The 27,822-nt window shown below is 51.1% G+C and overlaps 2 gene segments (V, D, J or C); one reads left to right on the top strand and one right to left on the bottom strand.

The window, feature by feature from the left end:
• Positions 1-34: 34 nt before the first annotated feature.
• On the bottom strand, positions 35-19,613 carry LOC102449327 (immunoglobulin heavy constant mu-like). The segment is given in 10 exon segments: positions 35-996; positions 1,329-1,468; positions 8,684-8,998; positions 9,674-9,994; positions 10,794-11,120; positions 11,499-11,813; positions 14,697-15,017; positions 15,630-15,956; positions 17,591-17,899; positions 18,571-19,613. Coding segments are annotated over 10 exon segments (2,397 nt in total).
• LOC102449083 (immunoglobulin heavy constant epsilon-like) lies at positions 18,621-27,816 on the top strand. The segment is given in 6 exon segments: positions 18,621-18,678; positions 20,118-20,246; positions 25,371-25,670; positions 26,044-26,355; positions 26,484-26,810; positions 27,158-27,816. Coding segments are annotated over 6 exon segments (1,470 nt in total).
• The last annotated feature ends 6 nt before the right edge of the window (positions 27,817-27,822 follow it).

Below are 27,822 nucleotides of genomic sequence, written 5' to 3'. Positions count from 1 at the left end.
GTCGACAAAACTTCTGTCGACAAAGAGCATCTAGACTACACCCAGCTCTGTCGACAAAGCAAGCCTCTTTGTCGACATAACAGTGTGGACGCAAAGGACAATATAGATGCAATAACGCCTTCTATCGACAGAACTCTGTCAACAAAAGGCGTTATTCCTCGTAGAATGAGGTTTACATACGTTGTCAAAACTGCTGAGTTTTGTCGACGTTATGTTGACATAACTCAAAGGCAGTGTGGACGCAGGTATAGTTTTGTTGACAAAAATCCACTTTTGTCGACAAAACCCTGTAGTCTAGACACACCCTTGGTGCCTTCTTTTGTCGACAGAGTCTCCAGCAGTCTGGACGCTCTTTGTTGACAAAGCAGATCGCTTTGCCTATCCGCATAATTCAGTCTAGACACTTTTTGTCGACAGAAGCTTGGTCGACAGATTCTGTCGACAAAACTTCTGTCAACAAAAGCCTGTAGTCTAGACATACCCACAGTGAATAGCATTCTCCTTGGTCTCCTTGATAACCCGTTGCCCAAGGACATCCTGAGACGCAGCTCTCAATTTTAAACTCATTTTATTTTGGCTCCAACACTCGATTCCTGTCTAGGTTGCACGTTTAATGTAGGATGGGCAGAGAGATTCTTTTCCCTCACCTGAGTCCATTGGGATTAGCTCTTGGGGTACTGCCCAGCTACACTTCCCTACGCCCCACCATGCACGAGCAAATCCAATCCCAGCCATGAGAGGTGGAGGGATACGGACATGGGGTTGGGTTCCACTTCCAATGCAGCTGCTCCCTGAGGACACTCGGTGAAGTCCTCTGCCCTCCCTGCTCGGGGACAGGCGGGGCTAATGCCTTTCCATGGACATTCTCCAGCCTCATGCTGCCGGGGGGTGTGGCTCCTCCAGGAGGGATCACATAAGGTAGGAGCTAAACAGGGCTTAAAAAGGACAGAGGCCATGAAGAGGAAGGAGTAATCCAGAGCTGGGCACTCACCACACCTGGGGACACAGAAAGCAGAGAGGTTCAGCTGGTGCTGCTGTTGGGGTCATGGGCAGCATCCCACCCTGAGAGAGCAAGGCCAGAAGGGACCATGGGACCTGCTGCTTCGCCGGGACAATGGAGCCTCCCCCAGCCAGGCCTGGCCACCGCCAGGACATCTCCACTGAGCTAGAACCAGACTTGCGGAGACTCCCACCGGGCACCACACGACCATTCCCTGTGGAACCAGCATGGTCTCAACCGTCTGCTTCTGGTCCCAGGCCCACTGACTCAGCACCAGTCATTGCTATAAGCCATGAAGTGCGACCAGGCAGGCGACTGAGGCTCTCACCTTAAACAGCGTGACGCCGGTGCTGTACATCAGGCTGAGCAGGAATAGCGTGATGAAGGTTACGGGCGTCCAGAGAGGATCCGATTCCCCCTCTCCTCCTTCAGCACAAACCCCTGGATCCTCCACCAGGCAGAGAGGCGCTGGGGAAGGGATAAACAGGGCAATTAGGGTACGTCTAGACTACAGGCTTCTGTCGACAGAAGTTTTGTCGACAGATACTGTCGACAAAACTTCTGTCGACAAAGAGCGTCTAGACTACATTGAGTTCTGTCGACAAAGCAAGCTGCTTTGTCGACATGGTAGTGTAGATGCAAAGGACAGTTTACATTCAATTACACCTTCTGTTGACAGAAACTCTGTCAACAGAAGGTGTTATGCCTCATAAAATGAGGTTTACCAGCGTCGACAAAACTGCTGATTTCTGTCGACGTTATGCAGGTATAGTTTTGTCGACAAAAGTCCACTTTTGTCGACAAAACTCTAGTCTAGACACACCCTCAGAGAGTCCTGTTCCTTAACTCCTATTCTGGGGGCCTGTGGAATTTGCCCACTGAGCCTTTCCGAGACCTTCCCTGTTTTGTATCATCCTACCGTGGTCCTATGAATGGGGAACTAGAATGGGACATGGGAGCCCTGGGTTTGTCCGTGCTCTCTCTGACATTGTAGGACCTCATAGAATTCTCTTCCCCGCTCTGTGCCTCAGTTTCCCTCAATACTCCATGTCTCTTTGGACTTGAAGCTTGTCTGTGCATAGACCAGATGTTATGTGTGCACAGCTCCGAGTGCAACTGGGAAGGGGCTCCCCCTTTGGACTCCATTCCCACATGTGTTCCTAGAAGGGGAACAATTGATGTCGCATCCCCACCTTTGGGCAACGCCAGCCTTTGTCCAACATGGATGGGGTGAGACTTTCCAACTCCAAACAAGGAGATTCCTCTATGACCAGGAGATGGATGACCATAAGGACCACCTGGTCTCACTTTCTGCATCCAGACCAGAGAAAACCACCTTCTGATCTCAGAATCCTGCTCAGAGACACCTCCAGAGGGTCTGGGAAGGAACCTTCTGTTCTGCAGCCTATACAGGCACTGGACCTACAGCATCCCTCACCTGAATCCTCCATCCCTGATGTACAATGACCTTTCCCCTCCATGAGCTCTCCAAAAAGGGGAAAAATTATGGTGACACCTTCAACTACATTCCTGTAAAGTCTGTTTCCTGATCAGGCATTTTGAGTGCAGAAGGTGGGGGCAGGCAGGAGACCTTAAATTACCCTGCCACTAAAGGCTGCTGTGTAAAAACTCCCCAAGGTCTCAGCTTCTGTGACCTTCGGAACTACGCTGCCACCACTCAAATGCAAAATCCCCTGGAAAGACAGGAAGCCGTACGTGGGAACTTCATTCCATGGGGTAACCCCCAGCTCTTTCAACCTCCCTCAGGAGAGAACGTGAAAACAAACCATAGTCCCCGAATAGCTGACCTTCAGTTCAGACACATGGACACAGAACCTCCTGCATTCTAGGATATGGAAGTCAGATTATAGTCTTAAACAGGAGATTGTATTAACAAAGAAAAATTATATATTTAAGAAAGCCTACTTGGGTTCTAGGTGATACAGAGCATCTAAAACAGATTAAAGTGTACAGAGTAGATTCTCTGGGATTCACTTTCAATTACAGGAAGTCTTAAATCAGCTCATAAAAGTCATGCAAACCAAGAAAAAAAAAGAAGCAAATAAGCAGATTGCATCTAACTAAACATTCCCTGCTCTACTCAGATCTCTTTGGTTTTAAAGTTCTGGTTTTCTTTTCTTAGACATGCTCAATCCATTTCTCTCCCAGCTCCTCTCTGAACTCACACACAAAGGAGACCATAGCAGGCAAAACCTGTTTCGTTTTCAATTTCTCCCACCCTCTTCCCATTGGCTCCCAGCCAAAACTTCCTGGATACCCACTGATCTGGACTGAATCCTTAAGATACAGAATGATGGGATGTTTAGAAAAGGGGAGGACCCCTCCCAGTCATCATTGCCCCATATTGGTAGGACACTGGAAGCAGAAGTGACTCATCTTTCACTTGTGGTGACTCTGCAGTTAACTGTATGCACAAATCTCCAAGCCCCATTAATAGTTCCTTGAACCTTGAGACACTATTATAGTGTCTTTTCCTTGAGATACAATTATAGGGTGTGTCTAGACTACATGCCTCCTTCGACGGAGGCATGTAGATTAGCCAGATCGGAAGAGGGAAATGAAGCCTCGATTAAAATAATCGCGGCTTCATTTAAATTTAAATGGCTGCCCCGATCTGCCGATCAGCTGTTTGTCGGCAGATCGGGGCAGTCTGGACGCGATGCACCGACAAAGAAGCCTTTCTTCATCGGCACAGGTAAGCCTCGTGAAACCAGGTTTACCTGTGCCGATGAAGAAAGGCTTCTTTGTCGGCGCATCGCGTCCAGACTGCCCCGATCTGCCGACAAACAGCTGATCGGCAGATCGGGGCAGCCATTTAAATTTAAATGAAGCCGCGATTATTTTAATCGCGGCTTCATTTCCCTCTTCCGATCTGGCTAATCTACATGCCTCCGTCGAAGGAGGCATGTAGTCTAGACACACCCATAGTGTCATGGGGCATGAGTAAAGACCTCTCCCGATTCATTGCATTTGGTAGGAGCCCAGATTTTGCTAAGCCTGCCCATGTGTCTTCTCAGCAGCATGAAGACCAACTGGGAAAGAGCTTGAAGATCCCACAACACTGACCAGAGACCTGCTGCCTACACCTGACCTGCTGTTGTCAGTGTCCCAGCCAGTTAGTCACATCAAGGAGCCCAGATACACCAACATCACACGGGCGACAGCCTCAGGAAGCCCGGTAGGATGTGTCTCAGGGAGAGGAAGTGAGTGGTATCTCCCACTCTTGTGAAGTTAGTGTGTTGTGTTTGGATTCCTTCCTGACTCAATGCCAGACCACTCCGCCCCTCAGGTATCCTGGGTCAGAACCCAGGGGAGTCAGGTGGACCGAGGTCTCCCTGTCCTGGCCATCACCCCCTCTGGTGACAGCCCCCAGAGATGGCCATTACTCTACAATTTCCTGCACCTGAGGGCTCCTCTGTTGACACCGATCTCTGTTGACCCTTCATTCAAAGGTTGCCTTATTGACTCTGTCCACTAGGCCATGCTGCCCTAAACTCATAGGCCACTCTCTTGCCTCTGGCCCCTACAACACACAATCCTGAACTTGAGGGCTAAAATATTGACTGCACCAGACTGTATTCATTGGCAGCCATCTGGTCTTGGATCATTAGGCCACACCGTTGAGTATCTAAGGGCCAATGCTTAGACCGTGGCCATTGGGCCACATTATGGTTTGGCCTGCCAAGAAAAGTCAATTCTCGTGGACTGTATCTGCAGTGTCAGCACAACCCTGATCCACCCCGAATAAAGATGGGATCCCAGCATCCGACAGAGGCTGAGGGACAACAAGAACCTAAGGCTGATTCGTGGTTAATAGCCATTGATTGACCGATTCTCCGTGAACGGATCTGATTCCTCCCTGAACCCTGTTATACTTTTGGCCCTCACAGCATCCCTCGTCTACCCATCCGCAGTGGTACAAGAAGAAGGACCGGCTTGTGGTACTTTTAAACCTGCTGCCATTAAATTTCAATGGGAGATCCCTGCTGTTTTTGTTTTGCTGAGACTGTTCCTGCCCTACCCACCATGATGGAACCCTCACCTCGTTCAGGACATCGAGGGGTTTCAACAACATGAATAACATTGGGCAGAGAGCCAGGCATTCCTGAGGGATGGGAAGGTACAAAGATGACACTACCTGAGGATGGATGCATGTAGAGAAGACTTTGCATCATTTAGCACCTACGGAGAGATGGATATTGTAGAGCCATAGATTCAGTTACTGTGGAAAGATGTCTGGTTGGCTGGCTGGCTGGATCTTAAGATGGTTGGTTGGATGTATGGATGTGTGGGCAGGTAGATAGATGTGGGAATGTGTCTGAGAATGGATGGATGGATGGATGGGTCTGAGGAGGGATGGATGAAGGACATAGAAATGGTAGGGGTTATTTAGTGGATGGAGTGATGGATGCGTGGATCGGTCTGTATGGTGATAAAGGGGCAGGTAGGTAGGTGTGGGAATGTGTCTGAGAACGGATGCATGGATAGATGGAAGGATGGATTGGTCTGAGGATGATGGATGGGTGGATGGGTGGATGGATGGATACTGTAGAATAATGAAAGGAAAGAAATCATGCATAAGGAACTGAGAATGGCTAGAAAGAAGAAAGGGCTGATGGTTGATTACTACATATTGGTGGGGCAGGAAGGCTGGGTGGATACATCAGGAGACACAGAGGCAAGAGCTGATGGGTGACACCCCTTGAACAAAAAATCAGGGCTGTTTCATTTTTATTCAGCCATATTCTACACACAGCCATTTTTCATACGCCAGAGCTCCCCCGGTTTTACCCGCATTGTAAGAGGAATGTGAGATGCCATGAGGACCGGGGGCCATCTCCCATACACCCTGAGAACCCCACAGGGCTCTGCTCATCAGTGGCAAGTGACATCGGTGTCGGACAAGACCACAGAGACATTGACGACGGTGGGTTTCCCGGAGGCCTTGTCCACGCTCCGTTGGGTGAAAATCTTGGGCAGGCCTTCATGCGCCACCATGCAGGAGTAGGTGTCCCCCTTCTGCCATTCAGAGGCCTGGATTCTGAGCTTGCTGTAGATGAAGTAGCTCTCCTCCTCCCCAGCCTCCCGCATGGGGCTAATGTTGGTGTAGGCTTCTTGCGGAAGGGGCCGGTCCTTCCGGGTCCATGTCACCAAGATGTCTTTGGGCCGGAAGCCGGAGGCCAGACAGGTGATGGTGGCCCATTCCTGGAGCGCCAGCTCCTCCGCATGAGGAGGGGAGACGTAAACAGAAGGGGCCCGGAGAGAGACCTCTGCCACAAGGAAACACCAGTTAATGGTGGGAAAGCGACCCAGGAATCATGCCTGCCTCTATTCCATGCTCCTCTGTGCCATTAGACCCCCACCCGTGCCCTGCAGAGCCACGGATACAATGCAGCAGCTCTAGTCCTACTAAGCCTCAAGAGCTATATAAATTGCATGAAAAGAGGCTAGAACCAGGGGTCATGTCTCCAAGTCTTGTTGATCTAACCCATCACAACCCACTCCCCTTTCAAAGCTGGAAAAACAACCCAGGATCCCTGACTTTTTCTGCCCTGCTCTCATTTCATCCCACCCACACATTTCTAACTCTCAGTCCCACCAACCTGCAGCTCGACCTAGATTCACAAGGCCCCATGGAGAATTCCCCAGCCTGGAGCCATATTAGACCTGGCATCTCCTGCAGGGCTTACCGAGACTTTTGTGGATAGTCTTGACCTCTGCTGATGGGATGTCTTGGTGCTTCACAGTGCAGGTAAACTCCTCCCCAGCCTGCCACTCCTCCACGCACACCCGCAGAACGCTGGCTGCACTGTAGGTGCCATTTGGATGCAGCACTGGCTCCCTGTGGTCCTCCGTCAACAGGCCTCCGTTTCCCTTGCTCCAGGAGATCTCCAGGCTGCTGGGGCTCTCCATGCCACTCACCACACAAGTGATGGTGGCGTTCTGCCCAACATAAAGATCCTCCAGGGATGGGGGAAGGAGGAAGACCTTTGGAAGGGGTCGATGACAGTCGCTGCCACCTGGTTGGGGGCGGGAGGCAGTGTTGAGGGCTGGGCTGAGTGAATTCTCACTAGGCATCTGGTGGATATTGAGCACCTTTCTCTCAGTGCTTCAAAGCCCAGGGGCTGTTTGGGGAAGGGGCTAAGGTCACTGGGGTAGGAAGTAGAGTTTGGGGCTCCCAGATGGAAAAGAGAGGATCTTCTTTTTCTAGGGCATCAGAAAAGCTGTCTAAGGATGTCCTACACACCTAGGGGCTTGGATTCCTGGGTCCCATAATGGTTCGTTAGCTCTCTGCCAACTCATGAGCACATTGCAACAGCTCCAGCTGTACTGGCAGAACGCCCCCTTGTAGTTAACACAGCAGTGGATAGAGCTCCCTTGTTTGATCTGCTCAAGGGCCTTCCAGAGTGAAATTCATGAGGTCCATGGACATCCCCAACACAATGAGTGGCTCCCCATTTCTCAGCGAGGTCAGGTGGGGCTTAGAACAAATGCCCACGCCCAGAGTCTAGACCGTCCTCCTCTTAACACTAGACCCCATCCCACACCCAAAGCTCTGGAGGGAACTCACCTCCTCTATGCCTCTACTCCCTGCACAGGCAAAAGGGCCACTTACATTTCACCCCCATTGTCCACCAATGGCCCATAGGGCATGAGTCCCTCAACTCTCACAACAAGCCAATGGGGGAAGGGAGAGCTTGAATCCCTATGGAAACCCCAGGAGGGAAGCCCAAAGAATTGCCCACAGAATCGCAACCCTGGCCTCCAGGGACAATCTCCTCCAGTGAATGTTGCATGCAGCACACGTTTGATGTCATTTGTTCATATTGTTGGCAATGTGGCTGGTGGTGATGAGATACCAGATCCATGTGGACCCTCACATCCCATGATGGGGCAAAGGATGGATAGGAGCAGTTTCTAGCCTTAGCTTCCCTGCATCGGTTAGCTTCTGAATCCCATCTGGATTCAACCCTACCGCAGATAAGCTTTTCCAGTAGAATAGATTGTCATTCACTGCCTCTAGAGGCTGCAGATCCATGAAGGCACCTGCCCAGGTGCCATACTCCAACGGGGAGAATGAGCTGGACTATGAGACCAAAATTGTAAACCTCCCTCTACAGGAATCCCTGTCTCAGTGTGAAGCATTCCCAGAAAAGACCTGTGACTCCGAAGGAAAGCAATGTTTCCGTCAACCCACGCCCAGCCGTGACATGTCTCCAAAAGCAAGAGCATCCACCCAAGGTCATGGCCAAATCACAGCCCAACGAGACTGCATGCTGGTCCCTCCCTGAAATTCCCCCTAGCATAAAGGACAGTTTTACTGCACTTCCTTTAGTGGTGATGGGTCCTGGAGGTTGTGGAAGATCTCCTTCGGGGTAGGTTGAGATCCCCACTGCTTTGGACATTTCAGTCTGGATAATGCCCTTGCGGAGTAGGGAACTCGCCTGAAATAATCCCACATAACTCAGGTTTCAATTAATCTTGCACTCCTGGGTTTCCCCAAAGATGGCTTCATAATGGATGTAGAAATCCGTCAGTGAGGCCATCCCCCCAAGCCAGGACACTTTTGGACTCAAGCACTTGCTCATGCCATTGGCTGGATGAGACAACAAAGCATGCAGACATCCCCAAATTAACCCCTGCCTCTGAGAATCCACTTACTAAAGGACACCTTTTCCTCCACTCTCTTGGGCTCCTCCAAGGCTGGGTGATGCACTATGCAGGTACAGTTTTCTGTTCCTTCGTTTCGATTGACCTTCAGGATGCTGTAGGCCGAGAAGGTGCTACTTCCTGCCACAGGGACATTGTTGTAACTGGCCGTGAGTTCTGGGGAGTTATCCTTCAACCAGGAGATGCTGATGTCTTCGGGATAAAAGCCACTAGCTTCACAGATGAGAGTCAAGGACTCTTTGGTCCCCGAGAGATTTTCGTGGTAGGCTTTTGAGATGGTGATGGAAGGCTCTTTCTTAGCCATGTCTACATCAAAAGGAAGAGGGGAAAGGCAAGAATAACGCTTGGGTGCACATCCAAGTTAAGAATAATAGAATCATAGAATGATAGGACTGGAAGAGACCTCAAGGGATCATCAAGTTCAGTCCCCTTTTCAGAGCAGGACGAACCCCAACTAAACCATCGCACCCAAGGCTTTGTCAAGTTGAGACTTAAAAGCCTCTAGGGATGGAGATTCCACCACCTCCCTAGGGAACCTATCCCAGTACGTCACCACCCTCCTAGTGAAATAGTTTTTCCTAATATAAAACCTAGACCTCCCCCACTGTAACTTAAGCACTCAGATCAAGCCACTGTCATTCTGTAAAGTGACCAGGGAGAACCAAACTTCAGGGAGGAAGTGAAGCTAGACCACACCAACCCAACCACTAAGAATCATTTTCTGGGAAACTAAGGACCCAGATCTTCATCCAAAAATTCAACTAAACATGCACGTCTTCTCCTTTTTTGGCATTCTGATGTTATTTCTCTTGTCCTTCTTCAAAACGATCATTGACTTCGTTGTCATGAACAACATTTCAATCTCCTTCACGAGCATCAATACGCTCCTCACCCTCAGGTGAGTTTTACCGTTACACAGATGGCCAACAATTGACAATGACTAGAGTTTGCCTTTCCCTTTGTGATGCCAAGCCTCCTCACCTTTATTGACCATGGTTATCTCCTGGGCGAGTTCTCCAGAACAGAGCGTGCTCACTTTGCAGGTAAATCTGGTCCCTTGTCCCCACTGTGCCTGCGACACTGGGTGGGAGCTGACCAGGCTGGTGGTCCCATTGTTGTTCTTCTCGGGGGGTTCTGTCTTCCCTGCAGAGCTGACTTTCCCCTCCACTTGCCAGGTGATGGTGGTGGCTGCTAAGTCGTAACCCAAAACTAGACAGGTCAGATGACCGGATTTCTTGATCACGTCTTCATAGGAGGGTTTGGCCAAGTAGATGGTTGGTCTGAGTTTGCTTTTGGGGCAGGCTGAGAAATGCAAAGAGAGCAGTATCAATAATGTGGAAAGGCAAAAAAAGGACCCTGAACCCCTCCCTGACTGTGGAGAGCAGCCCATTTCGCTACCCCGACCAGCCTTGAAAAAACAATGAATTTAGAACAAACAACATTGTTTAGAAATGCTTAAGGATGCACCAATGCTCATCCCAGCCACCCACACCCTGAATGGCATGGAAAGCCCAGGAGAAGAGGCTCCTTTTATCAGGTGCTCATTCCCTAAAGCACTGCGGAGAATGTACTTGTTCTATCTACTTAAATTAATGGAGATTGCTTCTCTCCTACAACAGAAAAGGACCTTGAAAGGTCATCAAGGTTTCACAGCAGGACCAAGTACCACGCTGACATATTTTTGCCCCAAATCGCCTCCACAAGGATTGAATTCACAACCCTGGGTTTAACAGGCCAATGCTCAAACCACTGAACTATCCCTCTCTTCCCTACTTCTATCAGGTAATGACAAAAAAAGTCTACCCCAGCAATTAGACTAGCAAGAGACTTCAGGAGGTATTCTCCACTCTTCAACTATGAACTGGAACAAGATTCATCCAGGAGACTTCAAATTATCCATCTCTCCACCCCCTCCACAACATGTACAGCAACCATCCAATCCTGCTCTTTCCATCCATCCATGGTGCGGACCTCTTTATCATGTCTCCACCTCTCCCGTCACCCTGGGGTCTAGGAGCCGCCCAACCTATCCATAGGCAGGGATGGCTTCTCAATAACTCTCCATGCCCCATTCCCACTCATGGCGGCTGTAGCCCCTCACCCAAGCACTTGCTGGTGTTGTACATGGAAGGCTTCGTTCCCCAGGCTGGATGAGTCACATGGCAGGTAAAGAGGTCCCCGTTCTCCCAGCTCTGCTTGCTGATGTTCAGACGGCTCTGGCTCATGTAGGAGCCATCTGCACCCATTGCAGAGGAGAAGACCAGGGTGGGGTGACTTGTCTCCGTTCCATTCATGAGCCATTTCACCTCGGCTTTGTTGGGTTGGAAGCTGAGGAGAAGGCAAACCAGCTCCAGATAGCTCCCTGTGAGGTCATCCTCACAGGAGGGGAACAGGAGGCGAACCTCAGGCGCAATCATAGGACCACAGGCTGCAAAGAGAGAGGGGGGACAACATAGACCAGTGTCACTCTCTGTACATCACGGTCCCCTTCCAGGGAGACAGTGCTAATGACTCAATTCCTCATTGTAGACAGGTCCCTACCCACCCCTTATATTGAGGCTGCTCTTGTGTTTTAGCTCAATGTTGAGAAGTTTCCTAATTCTGAGAAGGGAAATCCCTGCAGGAGAATTAGGGAACATGCAGGAAAGATGGGAAAGAGGGGAGGATGGTAAAACCCCGCCAGTTGGCTGAATGTTGAAGGGGAACCTTGTGACTGGGACTTCTTGCTCAGGGTTGCACTGGTCTTGCTTAGATTTCTTGCGTATGAGCAAACTTGGCCTTGGATTTTTGTGAAGAATGCACGTACCAAAGCAGACATTTTTCACAACACTCTTGGGCTCACGCTGGGCTGGGTGATGCACCAGGCAGGTGTAATTTCCTTCTCCTTCGCTTGATTCAACTTTCAAGATGCTGTTGGCTGAGAAGGTGTCACTTCCTGTAACTGGGCTATTGTTGTAATGCGACTTGAGGATCGGGGAGTTGTTCTTCAACCAGGAGATTCTGATGTCTTCCGGGAAAAAGCCACTCGCTTCACAGGTGATAGTCAAGGACACTCTGTTTCCTGCGTTGTCTTCTTTGTAGACACTTGAGATGGTGATGGAAGGCTCCTTCATAGTGATGCCTATGTGAAAAGGAAGAGAGGCAAGAAAACTTTAAGACTTGGTTACACATCTAAGACTCATATCCAACAACTATCACTCTGTAAAGAGACCAGGGAGTGGAAAAGTTCAGGATCAGTGTGACGCTAGACCAGGCAGAAGAAAAACCCAACCTTCCTTCAAACTCAACCCTGGGATCTTCTCCCAAAGATGCACCTGAAATCTCACAATGAATCTTTAGATCCTCATCCTTAAATGGCAACAACTTAACTTCAACTTTGTCTGTCTTCATTACTGTCATATTCAATTTCTTCACTTCCCTCATCTACATAATCACATCCTTCCTAATCACCTTTGACTCCTTCAGGTCATGACCTTTATTATCAGCGTCTTCCTCTTTTTTCCATCGTCTTCTTCAGCATTCCAATGTTCTTTCTCTTTCTTCTTCAGCCTGTTCACTGCCTTTCTCATCCTCATAGACTCCATTTTCATTGCATATCATGAACATGCACCTCAACCTCAGATTGTCTTTGTAGGAGTAAACTGAGGCAGTCCAGGGTATTTTGCTACGAACCCCTATTCTATCCTAAGTTTGAGGCAGGCCAGGGAACACACAACACAAGCAGCTAACATGACCCTGGTTACCCTGACAACCACATTCCAAGAGGTCCTCACTCCAATATGACCCAGGCTGGTACCAAAACAAAGTTTTGTGGAAGTTGTTCTCACTGTCTCTTTTAATCCTAGATAATAAGCCTGGGACCCGAGGACCACGCGAATGCGAGGCAATATCACCCTGCAGTAGACGCATCGTAATTTCAGCAGACAAAGCTGCCGTTAACATATCTATTTTGTTTATGTTGGCTTATTTAGCTTGTGAGGATTAACTACCTGTATTATTGATAAGATGTTTAATTGGCGATGGGCAGAGATACTGTGTAACCTTTGTAGTTTATTGGCTTATGTGCTCATTCTATCTTGCTGCTAAAACCTATGAAATTGCTTCTCCTCCGTCCATCTGCTGCCTATATAATCTATTGTAATGTTTTGATTAACTAGTGTTCATCAGGTTATGCCCTGAGGAACAATCCACCAGCTGTGGGCAATAAATCCTCTACTTGTTTTCACCTGCTTCCAGAGTGTCCATGAAATAAGGGATAAGGGATCTTTCGGAAAAGGCTTTATTTTCTGCAAGATCAGCGTCTAGACTGGCACTTTTTTCCAACAAAGCTCCATGCAGAAAAAAAGCGGCAGCCATTTTATGCTAATGAAGCGGGGGAGATTTAAATCCCCGCTTCATTAGCAATTGCGATACGTCTAATTTACATCCCTTTTACGAAAAAGGGATGTAGTCTGGACGTAGCCCATATGGAGATGGGCATGGGGTGTTAAGCTATTTCTGCATCCCAAACCTTGAACCTAGCTCTTTCCTCTTTGCCAGATGACTGCCATGCAACATTTTCCTAATGGGCCAACAACGGAGTCTCTGATCATCTTCAAGCACTCACATCAAAATTAACACAAATCAACATAAATTATGTCTGAACTACACCCCTGTGCTCAGGACTTAGGCTTCCCTGAAGTCCAATTTCAGAGACTTAATTGGAACACCAAGGGTATGTCTAGACTACAGGGTTTTGTCAACAAAACTAGACCTGTGTCTACACTGCCACTGAGTTCAGTCGACATAATGTTGACAGAACTCAGCAGTTTTGTCAATGACTGTAAACCACATTCTACGAGGAATAACGCCTTTAGTCGACAGAGTTCTGTCGACAGAAGGCATTATTGCATCCACACTGTCCTTTGCGTCTATACTGTCATGTCGACAAAGCGGCTTGGTTTGTCGACAGAACTGGATGTAGTCTAGATGTTCTTTGTTGACAGAAGCTTTGTTGACAGTATCTGTGGACAAAACTTCTGTCGCCAAAAATCTGTAGACTAGACATACCCCAAGTACACTTCTAGGCTGTGTCTAGACTACATGCCTCTGTCGGCAGAGGCATGTAGATTAGACAGATCAGCAAAGGCAAATGAAGCCGCGATTTAAATGATCGCGGCTTCATTTACATTTACATGGCTGCCGCGCTGAGCCGACAAACAGCTGATAAGCTGTTTGTCGGCTCGCCGCTAGTCTGGACGTTCCCCCTGTCGACATCAAAGCCCTTTGTCGGCAGCCCCGTTATTTCTCGTGGAGGCATGTAATTTAGACTTACCCCTAGACTACAGGCTTTGTCGACAGAGGCTTTGTCAACAGATACTGTCGACAAAGCTTATGTCGACAAAGATCATCTAGATTATAGCCAGTTCTGTCAACAAAGCAAGCCCCAGACTCCCCCAAGAAGAACATCAATGAGTGTAGACGCAAAGGTCAGTGTAGATGCAATAGGCTAGACGCAGGTGTAGTTTTGTCAACAGGGGTGTGTCTAGACTACAGGGTTTTGTCGACAAAAGTGGACAAAAACTATACCTGCGTCCACACTGCCTTTGAGTTATGTCAACATAATGTCGACAAAACTCAGCAGTTTTGTCGACGTATGTAAACCTCATTCTACGAGGAATAACGCCTTTTGTCGACAGAGTTCTGTCGATAGAAGGCATTATTGCATCTACACTCTCCTTTGTGTCCACACTGGTATGTTGACAAAGCGGCTTGCTTTGTCGACAGAACTGGATGTAGTCTAGACACTCTTTGTCGACAGAAGCTTTGTCGACAGTTTCTGTCAACAAAACTTCTGTCGACAAAACCCTGTAGTCTAGACATACCAAAAGTCCACTTTTGTCGACAAAACCCTGAAGTCATACCCCAACAGCTGGTCAGGACTTGTGTAGGGTGACTTTCAGCCTTCAATTCCAATTAAGATTAACTAAAATGACATTCCCTTTGCCACACCATGGCCACTCACCTTTATTGACCATGGATATCCCCTGGGTGAGTTCTCCAGAACAGACCGTGCTCACTTTGCAGGTAAATCTGGTACCTTGTCCCCACTGTGCTTGGGACACTGGATGGGAGCTGACCCGGCTGGTGGTCCCGTTGATGTTCTTCTTGGGGGCTTCTGTCTTCCCCGTAGAGTTGACCCTTCCGTCCACCTCCCAGGTGATTGTGATGGCTTCTAAGTCGTAACCCATAACTAGACAGGTCACGTGGCCAGAATTCATGATCACATCTTCGTAGGAGGGTTTCATCAAGTAGATGTTTGGCTCGATGGCACTTTTGGGACAGGCTGTGAAATGCAAAGAGAAATAGTGTGGAAGGCAAAAAAATTACACATAAGCCCTTGCAAACAATGCCGAGCAACCCCACAAATTTCCATAAAAAAATTGGAAATTAGTACTCACAAAAGTGTTTGTTTCAAAATGCTTAAGGGTGCTCCAAAGCTCATCTGATCACAACCTTAAAACCATGGGACTCTCAGGAGAAGTGGCTCTTGAGCTCCTTCTAACAGGTGCCCATCCCCCAAAATACCGTGGCCAATGCACCATAACTGGTTCCTTTATCTACCTCTGTGTGGTTGAGCGCTACAGAAATATCTACCATGGCTTAGAGTCATAGACAAGGCAGTTTAGAAGAGATCTCAGTGGGTCTAGTCCAGGCTTCTGCTCCAAGTTGGACTAACAAGCTTCATCCATCGGCCCTCCCATTATTTATCTATACACCCCTTCCACCACATCTACATCACCCCTCCCTCCTCTCTCTCTCTGTTTCCTCTCTACTGTGTCTCATCCTCTTCCAGCACCCTGGGGTCTAGGTGCTGCCTAGCCTACCTTTAGTCAGGGCTGGTTTCTCGGGAATTCTCCATGCCCCCTGCTCACCCCACGCGGCCGTGGGCCCTCACCCAAACACTTGCTGGTTTTGTGCATGAAAGGCTCCGTTCCCAGTGCTGGATGGGTGACTTGGCAGGAGAAGACATCCCCTTTCTCCCAGCTCTGCTTGGTGACTTTCAAGGAGGTCTCGCCCTTGTAGGCACCGTCTGGGCCCAACAAAGAGGAGAAGGCCTTGATTGGGAGACTCGTGGACTTTCCATTCACTAGCCATTTCACATTGGCTTTGTTGGGTCGGAAGCTCTGGAGACGGCAAACCAACTCCAGTTGGCTCCCTGTGGAGCCGTCCTCACAGGAGGGGGCCAGGAGGAGAACCTGGGGTGGCATCTTTGGACCACATGCTGAAAGCAGAGAGAGGGAACAAGACAGTTCAAGGTTAGTTACTGTAGACCACCAGCCCCCTTCCAGGAAGATGACACTGCAGTTATCCCAGCTCTAGCAAAATCCTCTCCTCTTTGACGCATGTTTCTATCCAATACTTTGGAGCTGAGATTTTTCACGGATATATAAGGTGATAAAGCAAATGGGAACAGGGCCCTTAAATATGTTATGCAAATGGCAACTGTCCCCTTGGGTTATTTCTACATGAGCGGCCTTAAGTGTGTTCTCCCTGGTAAACAACAGGGACAAAGCTGGAATTTGAGCTGTGTTGGTTTGGACTTCTTTTCCTCAAGAAGTGCTCCCTGTATAAGAGGGACTGTGGTGCGGCATAGCATGACATGGCAGCGGGTGACAGCCTGGGACAGGGCTGATTGTATCTGCCTGTGGGTGTAACATCACTGGCTTTAGTGGAGATGAGCTGATTTACAGCAGCTGAAATCCTGACCCCAGAAGGCCTAGATTTGCTACCCTGGGGGTTTCATTGGCAGGATGGTTCCATGGGACTGGCAGGGGAAGGGAAAGCGTCTGACTTCTTTTGGGAGAAAGTGCCCAAGAGCAACATCTGTGTGAAGACCGGGCAGTAGGCCTGGCATACATCCAGGAAAGCTGAGCTAGTGGGGTTGCTCATCAGGCAGCTGGCTAAATGCTGGATAGGCATGTGGGGGCAGGGACCCGGTGCTCTGAGTCACCCTGGTTTTGCTTTGAGTCCTTTTGTATAAACAAAGCTGGGATTTGCACTACATTGCCTGATGTATCTCCACAAGCTTTTTGGGTTAGGGTCAGGGTTAAGGAGGAAGGCAATGAGCCAAAGTGTTCCCCATACAAAAGGGACAACCAGAGGATTTTGGGCCATGTCAGCCCAGCACTGTGCTTGATCATTCCCACTGTGCCAAAGGGATTTGGACACCATAGAGTCATAGAATCATAGAACACTAGGACTGGAAGGGACCTCGAGAGGTCATCGAGTCCAGTCCCCTGCCCTCATGGCAGGACCAAATACTATCTAGACCATCCCTGATAGACATTTATCTAACCTACTCTTAAATATCTCCAGAGATGGAGATTCCACAACCTCCCTGGGCAATTTATTCCAGTGTTTAACCACCCTGACAGGTAGGAACTTTTTCCTCATGTCCAACCTCAACCTCCCTTGCTCCAGTTTAAGCCCGTTGCTTCTTGTCCTATCCTCAGAGGCCAATATTAACATCTTTTCTCCCTCCTCCTTTTGATACCCAAGTTTTTTCCCTCCTCCTTATGACACCCACCATATTCCCAACAGAATCAGGCACCTAAATCCATGAAGGAGGACAGGAAAGTCCTCAACGGAACACAAGGCTCTGCCCATGCGTGCGTTCCACCTTAAGCGTTCCCACATTGTTTGACCTATTGGAAGGGATGCAAGGGAGGGGCATGGAGGGCATGCCCTGTGTTTCAACATTTCAACGCTTGTCCAGTGTGACATTCCACCCCCCCCCCCCCACACACACACAAGGCTCCAACAGGGATGAGGATTCAATATAATTGGTGTCAGGTCCACATGGACCATTGAAGATCACCGCCTTGCTGTCCCAGCTGCTCCCGTTGCCTGTCTTACATTCCTTCGGGAACTCCGCGGACACTGTTCGGCTTGTCATATCGTGTGTCACGTCACACTGGTAGGTTTTGCCAATCCAGTCACCGGCAGGGATGGTGAGCAAGCTGGTCCTGGTGTAAAACCCGTTGCTGGCCAGCATCTCTGGGAAATCTTGGCCCCACTTGGTGTCACCGCCAGAATTCCACCGAATTCTCACCAGGGACGGTGAATAGCTGGTCACGAGACACACAAGGTGTTTATCCTGGGAAGCACTGCTTGTCATGGTGCAGCAGGAAGACAGGGGGAAGACAGACGGAGCCGTGTTTCTTACTGGTATTAAAAAAATAAAAAGAAGAGGAGAGAAATCTTCAAATGGGTGAGGAATGTGAAAACATGCTATCGATCAGCCTACCTATTAACATTCAGACCATTTACCCAGTTTATTCAGATCCTTTTCAAATACACTTCTCTCCTCCCCAACACCTGCAACCCCTTTGGATGGATGGGGACATGGAGGAACGGAGAGAGGACATAGCTTCTCCAACCTGACAAAAGGCACGTCTAGACTACAGGCTTTTGTCAACAGAAATTTTGTTGACAGATACTGTCGACAAAGAACATCTAGACTACATCCAGTTCTGTTGACAAAGCAAGCCGCATTGTCGACATGACAGTGTAGACGCAAAGGACAGTGTAGATGCAATAACGCCTTCTGTGGACAGAGCTCTGTTGACAAAAGGCGTTATTCCTCGTAGAATGAGGTTTACAGCCGTCGACAAAACTGCTGAGTTCTGTCAACGTTATGGCGACAGAACTCAGCGGCAGTGTAGGTCTAGTTTTGTTGACAAAAGTCCACTTTTGTTGACAAAACCCTGTAGTCTAGACATATCCAAAGAGACTCTGTGATTGGACAGGGGACTGAAGCCAACTCCCTGCCTCCTTTCCTCGGTGTGATGACAAGATGCTGTGTTAAAACTAGAGATGAGCTGTTCCCAACTTACAGATGGCCAACATGTGCTCTTTCCCCACTTGTTTCTTCCCGTCTGTGAAAATGGATCCTTCAGCGTCTGGACTCTCCAATCTACCTCTGAAATATTATCATGCTGAGGGTAAATTCGCTGCAGTTGAAATATCTACTCCAGGGTGGTTCTCCCACCACTGCTGCTTTTGGGGGGTTGAGGTCCTTAGTGAGGGAGGTCTCTGCCCGATTTGAATCTTTCAAGCCAGTTTTGGGGTGCCATTCTAACTGTGCTGTCTTAGCTGGAACGTGGGGGCTTGGCACAGGCATCACCAGGGGACACCTCACTGCCTGGGGAGTGATAGATCAGTGGTTTGAAGAATTGACCTACTCAACCCAAAGTTGTGGGTTCAATCCTCAAGAAAGCCAACTGGGGTGAAAATCTGTCAGGGCTGGTAGTTGGTCCTGCTGTGAAGGCAGCAGATTGGGCTCAATGAGCTTTCAAGGTCCCTTCCTGTTCTAGGAGATAGGCAATCTCCATTTGTTTATATATATTTTTTTTAATGCCAGCCATCCTATCTTCTGCTCTGAAGTGCCACAAATCAGTACATTCTAAACATGCCCAGTGGCAGGAACAGTCCACCAACAGCTGTGGTTCCAGGAAACACACACCTACTCCTTACCACCTTCACAAGAGCATAGAGGAGAGAGATATTTATACATTGAGGATCTATCTATCTATCTATCTATCTATCTATCTATCTATCTATCTATCTATCTATCTATCTATCTATCTATCTATTCCCACACACTCCCTCTATCTATCTATCTATCTATCTATCTATCTGTCTGTCTATCTATCTATCTATCTATCTATCTATCTATCTATCTATCTATCTATCTATCTATCTATCTATCTATCCCCACACACCTCATCTATCTATCTATCTATCTATCTATCTATCTATCTATCTATCTATCTATCTATCTATCCCCACACACCCCCTCTATCTATCTATCTATCTATCTATCTATCTATCTATCTATCTATCTATCTATCTATCCCCTCACACCCCCTCTATCTATCTGTCTGTCTGTCTGTCTATCTATCTATCTATCTTGGAGAGTGGTGAAGCACTGAGATGGGTTCACAAGGGAGGGGTAGAATCTTCATCCCTAGAGGTGTTGAAGTCCTGGCTTGACCAAGCCCTGGCTGGCATGATTGAGTTGGGGTTGATCCTGTTTTGGGCAGTGGGTTGGACTCGATGACTCCCGAGTTCTCTTTCAGACCTGTGATTCCCACCTCCCCAACCCCGAAACCTCAAACTTCTCTGACCTCTGCAGCTTTCATGCCCATCTCTCTGGGGAGAAGCAACCAACAAATAAACAAACAAACAATGAGGCTAAAAAGAGGAAGTCGGTACCACTGAAAGTCGCACCTCAGTTATTTTTGCACCTCGGGTTCCCGCCTCGGCCCTCGCTCAGTTATGGGAATTTCACACTTTCTAAGCAGCTGTAACCCTGAGAGCCCCCGCTGGGTGTTGTCCAGTGTTCTCGGTTGACGCTTGTCTTGACTCTCATTTGGGGGAGGAGAGGGACTGTCTCAGCGGCACAGATCCCTCAGACACACGGCACGACAGACACCGAGCAGCGCTGGGCTCTCGTCCAGAATCCCTGGCCCAGAATGCCCGGCCACAACACACCATGCCTGGTCATTCGGTCAGTGAACTCTTGGCTTGTCTTATGAGTGCGGGGGGGGGGGGGAGGTCTAGGTGGGCTGAGGTCTCCCCTGAGTCTAAAGACCAGTGGGGCACATTCCCCTGTGCAGACACAGTAGGAGGCCAGGGTGCAGCACATGGCTCCTTCTGCATGGCCTAGGTGTGCTGAGAGCCTGAGAGAGGTAACCCAGGGGTCTCCCCTGAGCTCTGAAGAGCACGGGGGTACATCCCCCCGTGCAGATGCAGTAGAGGGGCAGGGTGCAGCGCATGGCTTCCCATGCATGTCCTGGATGTAACCTAGGGCAGGCTGTGCCCCCCCAAAGGCAGAGATGGGGGGACAGAGCTGCATCCTTACACCCCACCCAGCAGCCAGGAAACCAGGGGTGAAAGGGCTCCATGGTCCCAAGAGCCCAGGAGTGGGGGCACCCGCAACAGATCTGGGGGAGCCCAGAACCGAGCTAGCAGGGGAAGCAGATTTCAGCTGAGGGGCACCAGCAGTGCTGGGTGGGAAAGCTGCACTGGCATGGGCTGCAGGTGGAGAGTGAGGGGCTCTGGTAGGGCTGGGGTTTTCGGGCTAGGCCGGCAGGGTCTTCAGGTCAGGAGTGAGGGGCACTGGCAGAGCTGTGACAAGCCCAAGGCAGGGCTGCGGGGCTGTGGGTGAGGAGTGAGGGGCACTGGGGGAACCTAGCCCTGCTAGCAGGAATTTCAGGTCAAGAATCTAGGGTTGGGCTAGCAGGGTGTGTGGCTTGTGAGTGCTGGGCACCAAGGGGGCAGAGGAAGTACAGGTTGCATATTGGAGTAAGGGGTGCTGGCAGGGCTGGGGGAGCCCAGGGTTAGCAGGGCCTGTGGGTTGGGAGTGAGGGGCTCCAGCAGGGCTGGGGGAGCCCAGGGCTGGGCTAGCAGGGCCTGTGGGTTGGGAGTGAGGGGCACCAGCAGGGCTGGGGGAGCCCAGGGCTGGGCTAGCAGGGCCTGTGGGTTGGGAGTGAGGGGCACCAGCAGGGCTGGGGGAGCCCAGGGCTGGGCTAGCAGGGCCTGTGGGTTGGGAGTGAGGGGCACCAGCAGGGCTGGGGGAGCCCAGGGCTGGGCTAGCAGGGGCTGTGGGTTGGGAGTGAGGGGCACCAGCAGGGCTGGGGGAGCCCAGGGCTGGGCTAGCAGGGCCTGTGGGTCGGGAGTGAGGGGCTCCAGCAGGGCTGGGGGAGCCCAGGGCTGGGCTAGCAGGGCCTGTGGGTTGGGAGTGAGGGGCTCCAGCAGGGCTGGGGGAGCCCAGGGCTGGGCTAGCAGGGGCTGTGGGTTGGGAGTGAGGGGCACCAGCAGGGCTGGGGGAGCCCAGGGCTGGGCTAGCAGGGCCTGTGGGTTGGGAGTGAGGGGCTCCAGCAGGGCTGGGGGAGCCCAGGGCTGGGCTAGCAGGGCCTGTGGGTTGGGAGTGAGGGGCTCCAGCAGGGCTGGGGGAGCCCAGGGCTGGGCTAGCAGGGGCTGTGGGTTGGGAGTGAGGGGCACCAGCAGGGCTGGGGGAGCCCAGGGCTGGGCTAGCAGGGCCTGTGGGTTGGGAGTGAGGGGCACCAGCAGGGCTGGGGGAGCCCAGGGCTGGGCTAGCAGGGGCTGTGGGTTGGGAGTGAGGGGCACCAGCAGGGCTGGGGGAGCCCAGGGCTGGGCTAGCAGGGCCTGTGGGTTGGGAGTGAGGGGCTCCAGCAGGGCTGGGGGAGCCCAGGGCTGGGCTAGCAGGGCCTGTGGGTTGGGAGTGAGGGGCACCAGCAGGGCTGGGGGAGCCCAGGGCTGGGCTAGCAGGGCCTGTGGGTTGGGAGTGAGGGGCACCAGCAGGGCTGGGGGAGCCCAGGGCTGGGCTAGCAGGGCCTGTGGGTCAGGAGTGAGGGGCACCAGCAGGCTGCAGGAGTCCAGGGCTGGGTTAGCGGGGGACAGGGGTGAGGTGCACCAGCAGGCTGGGGGAGTCCAGGGCCGGTCCAGCAGGTGTGTGGGGTACCAGTGAGAGGCACTGGGAGGACTAGGGGAACCCAGCAGTCCTAGCAGGGACTGCAGACCAAGATCCCAGGGCTGGGTTAGCGGGGTACAGGAATGAGGTGCACCAGCAGGGCTGGGGGAGCCCAGGGCTGGGCTAGCAGGGCCTGTGGGTCGGGAGTGAGGGGCACCAGCAGGCTGGGGGAGTCCAGGGCTGGGTTAGCGGGGGACAGGGGTGAGGTGCACCAGCAGGGCTGGGGGAGTCCAGGGCCGGTCCAGCAGGTGTGTGGGGTACCAGTGAGAGGCACTGGGAGGACTAGGGGAACCCAGCAGTCCTAGCAGGGACTGCAGACCAAGATCCCAGGGCCGGGCTGGCAGGAGCAATGGATTAGGAGTGGGGGGCACAAGCAGGGAAGTGGGGCAGAGGCTCTGGGTCAGGAGTGAAGAGCACCAGCAGGCCTGCGGAGCCCACGACTGAGCTGGCAGGATCTCTAGCTTGGGATTGAGGGGTACCAGGAGAACCCAGGGCTGGGGTGGCAGGGAGTGATGGGCGTCAGCAGGGCTGCCTGAGGCATGGGATTGGAGGGGCACCAGGAGTGCCGGTGGTCAGGGCTGGGCTATCAGGGGCTGAAGGACAGGAGTGAGGGGCACCAGCAGCTTTAGAGGTAGCCCAGGGCTGGACTAGCAGGGGGGGGGTGGGTCAGGACTGAGGGGCACTGGCAGGGCTGGGTGTGTGCAGGGCTGGTCTGGGAGGAGCAACAGGAGAGACTGAGGGATACCAGGAGAGCCTAGGGTTGAGGTTATAGGGGCTACAGGTTGGAAGTGACAGATATCAGCAGGGCTGGACATCAGGGGAGAGATTGATTTGGAGGGCACGAGTAGGGTTGGGGGAGCCCAGGGCTGGGCTAGCAGGAGCTGCAGGTCGGGCCTGAGGGGCACTGGCAGGGCTGGGGAAGCCCAGGGCTCGGCTGGCAGAGGCTGAGGGTCGGGAGTGAGGGCTGCGGAGCCCATGGTCTGGATACCAGGAGGTGCAGATGAAGAAGGGGGGGCTCTGCCGTGCAGTGACGAGGCCGGGCTGGGGTATCTGGAGGCTGAGATGAGAGGTGACCCAGAGCGGGGACAGCCCAGTCTGTGATTTGGGGCTGTGGGGACATCCCCTGAGTTACTTCTATGGGGACCGAATAATCTCCTCTCTGCAGCCCGACTGAACTTTTTTTTTTTTTGTCCTACGAGGATTTAATTGTCTCCTTTCTTTACTCCAATTAAAAAAAACGTTTGCAACTTAAAACTTTCTGAAGTCGGGCACAGATTTCCCCTTGTTAGAAGAAACACCCTGAACTCACTTTGTGGCCCCCAGTCCTGGTGACAGCTCGGAGTTCAGATTGGTAATTTAGCCTGTGAATAGAGGTGGCTCCATGTTTGTGGGGCCCTCACTAGGGATGTGTGGCTATCCCTTTCCAGAGGAGACCAGCTCCTACATCTCACTCTGGAGATGGGGATGTTGGACATCCAGAAATGGAGACACCCACGATTCCTCCCATGCAAGTTAGGAAAGTGGCCAGCAAAATCTTCATCCAAATTAGTTGGAATTTGAGTGATTCTGTGAATGGGGAACCAGCTTAGTAAGACCATGAGCTAGGAGGTATGATAGCCCATCCACGACTGAGTTTGTTACCCAACTCCCAGAATTCTAACCCTAACCCAACCCTTAAACCCAACTCTTTATACCCCAACTCTTTAACCATGAGCCTCAACCCAACTTCCAGCCACCAAAAGATGAACCAGCTCCTTGACCCCCACACCCAAATCATCCCCATTGCCCTACTATCCTAATCTCATCCGTCATCTTGGCTCTCCTAACCCTATTCTCTAATTCTCACCCTCAGCTTTGACCGTCTCTTCCAACCCAACCCTCTAACCACAATGTCCCAATCTTACCCCAAATCCTGACCATAGAAGACGCAGGCTGCCATCGTCTTGAGATGCGTAGACTTTTCCTTGTTATTTCTCTTTAAAGGACATAGTTTGATAGGTCTCTGACCTTCAATTTCTGGACCATTGTGTGACAAGTAAAAAATAACAATTCTATCCTTAACTATAACCCCAGTACTACCCCTAACCACCTCCCCATGACCCTAAGCCCACCAGGGCTCTGCATCACCAGTCAGGTATCAAGCATCCTTTCAGCACAACTATCATGTGTCTTGGTCAATTGACCCCTTGGGTTAGGAGTCCAGAGTCTCACTCACCCCTCTAGGAAATGGCAGGAGAAACGGGGGGAAAGTCAGTGGGTGAATGGTTTCAAAACTGGTAGAACTCCAAACAGAAAGGGTCAAAAATTGAACTGGAGTGTGGGAAGGTATTGGACCCTGAGCATTCGGCCATGGCATTTCATTCTTCCGTGGCATCTCACAGCACTTCATCTGAATCACTCACTCCTGTCCTACAGATAATATTAACTGTTATTCACACCCAAAGAGCTCTCATGGCCAAGTTGACTTGGAAAGTCCCGGTCATTCCTGTGAAGGGTCCAGGGACTTCCCAGAATGCTTCATTGAGCAACAGACTTGATAATGAACCACTAGCGGGCTGATGATCTTAGCTATAAACTTAGGAGCCTAATGAGAGCATGACATTTATGAGTCCTACCCTGTTAACACTGCAAGTATAACATGTGCTCCTCTTCAGACAGATCTCTAAGAAATCAGTCGTTAGTGACATGATGCTCTTTGGAGACCCCTGTAATACCCTCAAATTTCACTTTTATGGTCAAAATCTTGGGTTGTTTCTAGCTGCAGAAGCTGAGATTTCTCCAAGGGGAATTTCTCTGCCACTTAAGCATTTAATTCCCTTTGGTTCCTCAGGAAAATGCCACCTCCAGTTACTGGTACAACCCTCCATTCTGTGAAATTGACCCTTTGTAGGGCTCAGTGCAACATCTGCACCAGGCATCGTTTGGTTCGAAGAGTAGAGGTTGAGACAACGGACTCCTGGGTTCTCTACTCAGCTCTGGACTGACCTGCTGTGACCATGTCCCTTCCTCTGTCTCTCTGCCTTGCTTTCCCCTCTGAGTATTTCCTTTCCTGCACATCCTAAGAGCATAGTAACACAGAGCATGGTGCGGGTTCAGTCGGGGCCAAATCTCATGTTCTTTCCCTTTCTATTTCTGCAGTTAGTCCCGAAGCCCCGTCCGTCTTTCCCCTCACTTCCTGCTCCGCTGAAGCCACCAGCTCCCAGGTCACCTTTGGCTGCCTGGTCAAAGGCTATTTCCCTGAGCCAGTCTCTGTGGAGTGGAGCCCCAGCATCGGCTCCACGGGTGTGAAGACCTACCCCTCCATGAAGCACACTTCTGGCGACCTCTACTCACTCAGCAGCCAAGCCACCGTCCCGCCCAGCAGCTGGGAATCCAACACCTATCGCTGCAACGTCAAGCATGAACCCACCAACTCCAGCATCACCAAGGAAATCCCAAGTAGGTGCAGGGCAGCCGAGAGAGGGAAGTGGGAGGAGGTCACTGATGGAGTGATGACTGCAGGGAGATAGGGTGGGAGCCTGGATGGAGGGAAAGAGAGAGACGCCCTGGAGAGGAACGAATGTCTGGGGTTACGTAGGTGGTGTTGGATCTGGAGAAGGGGGAGGGAGCCGTACAGAGAAAGGGGGAGGGATGAGAAGAGAGAGATCCTGAAAACAGGTCTTTCCACTGCTGGGAGAAGGGGCAGAGGTCTCCAAAGGGGGCACTGTGCGGTCGGCAGCAGAATGCCAAATGGGGAGGGGCATGATACAGGGGAAGTGGTGGAGGGACTATCAGGGGCCTGTAAAATTAACACCTGCCACCCTTCTCCCAGAACCCACACGTATCGAACCCACGGTGCAAGTCTACCACTCCTCCTGCACCACTAAGCCAAGCACCATCCACCTGCTCTGCCTCATCTCTGGCTTCTCCCCCATGCCCCTGATGGTGGAGTGGCTGGTGGATGGTGAGCCCGGGCAGCTTCATGGAGATACGGCTCCTGCCAAGAAGGATGCCAGTAGCCCCACCTTCAGCACCCACAGCAATGTCAGTGTCTCCCAAGAAGACTGGATGCAGGAGAAGACATACACCTGCAAGGTGTCCCACCAGGGCAAAACAGTGGAGAAGCAAGCCAGCAAGTGCAAAGGTGACACACAGATGGGATGCTTTGGAAGGCTGGGAAAGGGCTGGGTTTGAAGGAGGAAAAGAGAGTCTGGGGTGGGCTCGGACAGGGAGAGCAGGTCTAGTGCCTGACGTAGGCTCTCTTGTTTCCAGGCGGAATTACATATAGAAGCAATATCCTTGTTTTCATGGTGCCCCCAGCCCCTTCTGAAATGTACGTGGGCCAGAGCCCCATGCTCACCTGCCTGGTGGTCAACCTGTCTACTGTGGCTGGCCTGACAGTGATCTGGACCTGGGAGAAGTTAGGGCCCCTTAACCCTGGACCCATTGTCAAGAGTACACAGCACAATGGCACCATCACCGCCTTCAGCTTCCTGCCCATCTTCCCCCGCGACTGGGAGTCTGGAGAGAAATACACCTGCAAAGTGGAGCACTCGGAGCTTCCCTCACCCATCATCAGATCCATCTCCAAGAAGCAAGGTAGGAGGAGAGTACGGTCCCTAAGGGAGAGACCCCTCTTACAGCCCCCAGCAGGGAGGGATGGTCTTTCAGGGGAAGCCCCAACCCCAAACATCATGGGATCCTGGCCCTGGGTCCCTCTGCATCCATATGATGTGGATACCTTTCAAGTTCCTATTCCTTACCCCAAGACTACCAAATGCCAGTCCCTAGCCCCTCCATCCTGTAGGAGACAGGTCATGTTCCTACAGTCCATCACACATACATTTAATCACACACATGTACACAGGCCCTGTCCATACCCCCATGTGGCCCCAGCACAGTGATGTTCATGGCTCATCTGTGTCCTCCATCCCCACCCACACAAGGCAGGACGTCTCCTCCACGTGTCTACCTCCTGCGCCCCAACCCTGAGGAGTTGAGCAGCAACGGAGACTCTGTCAGCCTCACCTGCCTGGTGCGGGACTTCTACCCTGAGGACATCTCAGTGAAGTGGATGGAGAACCATGAGTCCAAAGACAGCATGAAACCTGTCACCACCTCACCCATGAAGGAAAGAGACGGCGACTCGAACTACTTCCTCTATAGCAAGATGACAGTCGATAAGGACAGCTGGAACAGTGGGACCACCTATACCTGTATGGTCATCCACGAAGCCCTGAAGCCAATGAAGTTCACCCAACGCAACATCCGCAATGTCCCTGGTAAATGAAGACATCTTCTCCCCATCCCACTGCTAGCATTGTCTGGTAGAGCTTCCTGTAAATTATCTCTGTGCCATTAATGATGACAAGTGAATAAATGAAACTTGTGTGAGCTCAGCCCAAGGTCTCCTTGTTGCGGTGTCACTGAGTGAAGTCTGTGGGCTGTTCACGGGGGAGAAATTCAAAGGCTGGGGGCTGGGAGATGTCAAGATACTCCAAGGCTGGGGATCCTGATATGTGTTCCTCTGTGTGTGGGAACATCTATACCATGGAAGGAAGGGTAGTTACATGGGTAGATACTATGAAAAGAAAAACAGGGTTAAACCATG

Source organism: Pelodiscus sinensis, chromosome 30 (genome assembly GCF_049634645.1).
Source record: "Pelodiscus sinensis isolate JC-2024 chromosome 30, ASM4963464v1, whole genome shotgun sequence".
Lineage (NCBI taxonomy): Eukaryota > Metazoa > Chordata > Testudines > Trionychidae > Pelodiscus > Pelodiscus sinensis.
Note: the sequence above shows the minus strand (reverse complement) of the source record. Positions and strands in the feature narration are given on the sequence as shown.